Here is a 5,803-nt window from a genome sequence, read left to right on the forward strand (position 1 = left end):
CCTTTGCCAGGAGGCGGCTCTTCCTCTCCAGGGCACTCTGGTGCCTCTGCAGGGCTTCCAGACAACGCTGCAGGCGGGCTTTCTGCTCCAAGAGCCGTCTGTGTTTGCTGTCCAGCAGCCGTGGGCCTTCCTCTGCTGGCAGCTGGAGCGGAGCCTCTGCCACAGCCCGGCACGTTGTTTGCTGCCCGGCACTGACGCTTTCCGGCGGCCTTTCCTGCGGCGCCACCGGCACCTGGGGCTTGTTACTGTCACAGGAGCAGGAGCTCTGTGTCTCCTGATGGCCCTGGTGCTCAGGAGGGCTTCTGGCAGAGACAGGCAAGTTGCCCTCGGGCCGCTGCTGCATGTATTTGGTGAAGAGTCTCTTCTCCAGCTGCAGCTGTTTCTGGAGGTGGCGGACGCGGCTGGGCTGGGGGCCTTCCCTCTCCCAAGGTACCTTGCTGAGGAGGTCCTGCAGCTTGGCTTTGGCCTCCGTGCCGCTTCGGCTGGGCCTCACCATCTCCTTGGCCAACTGCCCCTGCAGGTCCCTCAGCAGGCGAACGGCCGCGTCTCGCTCCTGGTGCAGCAGCTCCCGAGTCTGTTGGAACTCGGCCTCCTTCCAGCGCAGCACCCGGCGGGTCTCGGCCTCCCGCTGCTGCCAGTTCAGCTTCTGCAGGTGCCACACCTCCAGAACCTGTTTCTGCTCCAACTCAGATCGGAGCTGCCTGGACAGAAGCTGCCTCTCCTTCGCCAAAGATGCCTTCAGTTCCCTGGTTCTGACGCTGAAGTCGCGGCGCAGCTCTTGAGTGCGCAGCTGCTCCTCCTTCAGCTCAGCCCGTAGAGCTTCCAGCTCCTCCTTCTGCTGCTCCTCCTGCGCGTGGCTGCCAGGGGCCTGTGCTGGGCCCCGGCGTAGCGAGGGGCAGCCGTGTGCAACTGACATCCGGCCCACAAGTCATGGCTTCGGCTGCCAAACCCTTCTGGGCAAGTTCAGCAAGGGCTGTGTTCCCTGGGGCTGTGGGAAGCAGCAGCTCCCTGAGCCCGATGCAGCCGCTGCCTCTGTTCAGCAGGGAAGGTTGCAACTACCACAGCTGGGGTGAGTGAGCGTGGCCTTTTATACCCGTCCTGGGCCTGAGGTCACAATGGAGTGGGGCCCCGTGGCCTTCTATGGTTTGTCGTGGGCCCCAAAGTCACCATGGAAACGCGGGGCCCTATGGCCTTATATGGCATGTCCTGGGCCCCAAAGTCACCATGAACATCCTGGTGCCTGGAGGGCACAACCTGCCAGACTCCAGGGCAAAGATGAGAAATGTCCAGACTTTTCCCTTGCTTCCGACCCAACGCCTCCTCCGGGCACTCTGAGGTGGTCACGGCAGCGCAGCACCTATATCCTGTCAGAGAACCTGTGACACGCTGCCACGGCCCGTGGGGCCCTGTTTCCCCCTCACATCGGCCCCAGCCTGGCCCAGGCCCAAAGCAGCTCCCCACGTACAGGCACCCCAGGGTGTGTCCGGGATGGAGAATGCAGGTTGTGATGTCACAAACCTCTGGTGTCAGATGTTCTGTACTTTATCACAGGCAGCACTCCGCAGTGTCAGTACACAGCTGAGGCAGTGCAGCAGCAGCACACAGCTGAGGCAGTGCAGCAGCAGCAGCAGCATGATGGGGAAGACACGGATGGTCATGGCCACCACGTGCCTCCTTATTTTGGGCATCCTGTCAGTCCTGGTAGCCCATGGGCACTGGAGTACTCTGCAGCGAAGGCGGCGATCCGGTAGGTGGGCAGGCGAGGGCCGGCATCGAGACCTTGGGGTGTGTGCGGGGCCGGGGCCATGGTGGGGCAGGGCTGGGCCTGGCGGGATGAAGCTGAGCTTTCAGCCTCAGGGCTGTTTGTTTCTGGTTGTGGTTCGGAGAACTTGGCTGTGGTTTTCGTCTCGATTTGGGGGACTGTGGGCTGTCTGCTGCCACTACTCATTGTGCCCACAGTGTGTGCTCACACACAGGAGGGGAAGCCCTCTTGGGAACCAAGGCCCAAAGGGATGCACCGACTCTGTCCCCTCAGGGTGTGGATGCTGGGCTGGGGAGAGACGGTCCGGCCACCCGGGAACTGTCTGCATGACGCTGCTGAGTGGGAGGGAGAGGCGAGTGCCAGGGAGCAATCCCGCCTCTGCCCTGTGTTCCCTGCCCTTCAGATCTGAGGAGGTCTAGTCACATACTGAACGGGAGCTTCTCTGTTTGGTTTGTTTACAGCCACGGCTGGAGGCGACGCAGACCCATCTGCCTGGCTGGGAGTGAGGGGTGCCAATCTGCCGTATCTCATGGGTACGTCATGGCTCTCCACCTCCTTGGAGAGCTGCTGTAGGGGAGCCCAAATGTAGGGGAGGGGCCTGTAGCGCGGGAGGTACAGACCTGCAGGGTGTGTGCGCTGCCATGGCGGGACCCCGCAGCTGTTGTGCTGTTGAGCTACAGCTGAACCGTCTCACACCGTCTGATGGAAACTTCTCTTGGGTGTTTGGTTGCAGATGCAAATGCAGATGCTCCTCAGCCGGATCCCACGCTGCAGCCCATCTGGAATCTCTGGGGTGGGTAGTTGGCTGTGACTGACTTTGCAGACCGAGCACTCCTTTTCACTATTTGATTTGTAGAGAAATTGAACTTTATATCTTTTGTGAAGAGTCTCGTTTCCCGCCTCGTGGGTGCTGGCGAGCTGCAGAGATGGCCCAGAGTCTCTGCTGCTGCTGCTGTGGGTTCAAGTGAGTCCCAGGGACTGCAGCTGCCCCAGGGACGGCCTTACTGGCCAGAGCTGTTCTGGGCAGATGTTGGAATGGCAGGGAGTGTGCTCATGCCTCCAGCGTGCCCAGGAGCTGCTTCCTGCTGAGCCATGAGAGGGCCAGCCCCAGAAGGAAAGGCTGTGAATTGGTGTGGTTTGGCTATGTGCTTCTGCTTGTGGTTTAGAAAACTTGGCTGTGGTTTTCCTTTTGTTTTGGGGGACTGTGGGCTCTGCTCTCAGTAGCCATTGTGCCCAGAGACTGTGTGCTCACAGGAGCAGTGCACTGCAGGGTCTCTTCTTCTGGCTGTGGTATGGAGTTGGCAGGATGGGAAGCGCTGTGTTCCAGGTGAGGGAGGGTTCCTTCTGACTGAACTGTCTCCCTCTCTTTCTGAAGAGTCGCCCCATGAGGCTGAGAAGCCGTCGGTTCAGGAAGGAGGCAGCAGCACCGTGACAGTCTCTGCCAACAGAGCAGGGGCGGCTCACCCGGGAGCCGTGCCAGGTAAAGATTGTTGTAAAGAAATGTGTGGAGGGCTTGGACACGGCAGAGAAAATGGTGGGCACATATATCAGTCCCAACCAGAGGGGCTGCCAAGCCTGTGCCTCCTGAGGAGATGATGTTCCTCTTGAGGAACTGTTACTTCTAATTAGATTGACCTTCTGTCGTTCTTTCTTTCTTTCTTTCTAAAGAGGCAGACGAAGTGCCCTTGGAGAAGGTGGCAGATCCACAAACAGGCAGTCGGACGGTGGCAGTCTCTGAGGAAAAAACAAGGCCATTCCAGTCAACAGCCGTGCCAGGTAATTGCTGTCACTTGGCCATCCGGGGTCATAGCTGAACGTCACAGGGTGTCTGCAGGCTCTTCCCCTGGTTCCAGCCACAGCCCAACCGTCAGTGCAGAGCGAGCGGAGTGACGGCAGCCAGGAACGGCTCTCTGAGGTCAACTGTCAGCTCTTGGCGGGGAAGGTTATGGCCAACATTGTGCCAGAGAGATGCTGAGGTGTAACCCTCTGTGGATGCAGCGAGATGCCCACTGCCCACCTCACCCCATTCACAAGAGTTGGCTGTCCCTGGACACAGGGATGGGTTTTGTCTGTGTTGCTCCAAGGGGCAACGGGTCAAAGCGCTGTTCCCGCCCATGTGCTCCCCATGGGGCCTCATGAATTCTGTTTGGTGGGACAGCTCGTCTCAAAGGCTCAGAGGGAGCCTCCCTGCAGCAGCACTAAGCGGCCCCAGAGAGGCAAGGTGTGCCAGTGCCAAAGAAAGAGGAGTTTCCTTGCTCAGACCTGCTGTGAGATTTCCAGCAGTGCACAGGACACACTAACCTGCAGAATTGTTCCTCCAGGTGTGGAAGGTGAGAAAAACTCAAAGGCCGAGCGTCTTCTGGGATTCCAGACCCATTTCCTCATATTTGCCGGGACTTTCTTCTGCTTGTGCCTCCTGTTGTCCCTGTTGGTTGCTTTGATCTGTCTGTACAAGAAGAGGAAACGGTGAGTTGTCGGCAGGTTTCCCGACCAACTTGTGTACGAGGTGCCTGATCTTGGCCATGAATCATTTTGAGAGGCTATTGTGGAGTTGTGGGTGAGGCACCAGCCAGGCTTGACTGAGACTTCTGCTGTCAGATGTCTGGACTGGCCTCTCCATTCTTTTCTGAAACCCCAAGTACAGGGTAAAAGTGACCCTGCCCTAACAAAAGCAGAGGCAGCGACAGACGTAGGCAGAGCAAGGTTGGAAAGTAAACCCAGCAAGGACTGACTTGGCCACAGGGAGTGAGAATTGCCATGGTGACATCTCCCTACCAGGGCCCCCACCAGCAGCAATCGCCCTGTCAGGTGATGCCCTAAATCCCACAGGTTCGCCTTGTCCCAGCAGCTCGGGCTGTGGTGAGGAACCCCCCAGCTTCTGGCCTGGCTTTGGAGAAAGGGAGTCAGTGTGTCCCTTCAGGGCCGGCCAGGGGCAGCCAGGGCTGCTCTCTGCCGGGCACACCGACAAAGGAGAACAGGAGGCTCTCCTGGCCCTGCGGTGTCGCTCCCAGCTTTGGTCTCCTTGCCCTGCTGGGGTCAGCTCTCCTTCCTGGCCCGTGCAGAGCACGTCAGGGTGGTCAGGGCCCAGAGGAGATGAGCCACGGGCGGGCGAGCGGAGCCCCAGCCCAGGGCTTCGGGGCACCCAGCGCTCTGCACAGAGCTCTCTGTGCCCACAGCTCCCATGGGCAGGTGGGTACCTGCAGCCCACAGTGTGCCCAGCGCCTCCTCACACCCACCCAGCACAGTCATGGTGGGGCCTCAGCAGCCTCTTCTCTCCACAGGATTCCCTCTCCATCTTCAGTGGCCCAGGACAGCACCAGCAGCTCCCACACGAGCAAGGAGAGTGATCCTGGCTCCAACACAATCCAACAAAATGTGATCTGGACCCAAGGGCAGCAGCCACCAGCTGTGCCAGGAAGCTCCTCTGTCCCACAGCTGACATCTCAGACAGCTGGGATCTGCGGGACTGGTTTAAGCCCATCGAGCGAGAAAGCATCATGCTTGAGCCCCCTTGTCACCATACCCAAAGAAGCCCGCAAGTGGTCACAGAAGAAAATCATAACAATAACAATAGACATGACAGACAGGAATCTTGGAAGCGCTGAAGACTTGGCAGCACTCCCTGAAGCTGACACCAGCTCTAATCTCAAGCTCAACGATCCCGCTGGCTCTGCCAAAGGCACTGGAGCCACACAGGCGGGAGAGGTGGGCAAAGGGCTCATCAGGGCACAGCCCTGAGCCCACCCATTCCCTCTCTGCTCCTCTGCGTGTCTGCACATTGGCCAAGAAAATTTCAACCGGACTGGACGTTAAAACCCAAGTCACACAATCACAGAATCTGAAGGGTTGGATGTGACCTCGAGAGATCATCCAGCCCAACCCCCCTGCCAGAGCAGGACCACCGAGAGTAGGTCACACAGGAACTCATCCAGGTGGCTCTCCAGAGAAGGAGACAACAACCCATGCTGGTTTGTTCAAGTGACAGACCTGTGGACAAGGCCCGGCGGAGGCGTGGGGTGGCCATCGCCTCCGGGCACAGCT

At 59.1% G+C, this 5,803-nt stretch overlaps 1 protein-coding gene across 1 annotated transcript; it reads left to right on the forward strand.

Moving 5' to 3' along the window:
* The first annotated feature begins 971 nt into the window (after nucleotides 1-971).
* LOC133627320 (uncharacterized) lies at nucleotides 972-5,500 on the forward strand. The gene is made up of 9 exons (XM_062011979.1): nucleotides 972-1,069; nucleotides 1,552-1,747; nucleotides 2,224-2,295; nucleotides 2,496-2,555; nucleotides 2,619-2,665; nucleotides 3,138-3,242; nucleotides 3,431-3,538; nucleotides 4,084-4,228; nucleotides 5,044-5,500. Exons 1-9 carry the CDS (start codon nucleotides 1,018-1,020, stop codon nucleotides 5,498-5,500), a joined length of 1,242 nt encoding a protein of 413 aa, XP_061867963.1. The 5' UTR covers nucleotides 972-1,017.
* The last annotated feature ends 303 nt before the right edge of the window (nucleotides 5,501-5,803 follow it).

Source organism: Colius striatus, chromosome 19 (assembly GCF_028858725.1).
Source record: "Colius striatus isolate bColStr4 chromosome 19, bColStr4.1.hap1, whole genome shotgun sequence".
Taxonomy (NCBI): Eukaryota; Metazoa; Chordata; class Aves; order Coliiformes; family Coliidae; genus Colius; species Colius striatus.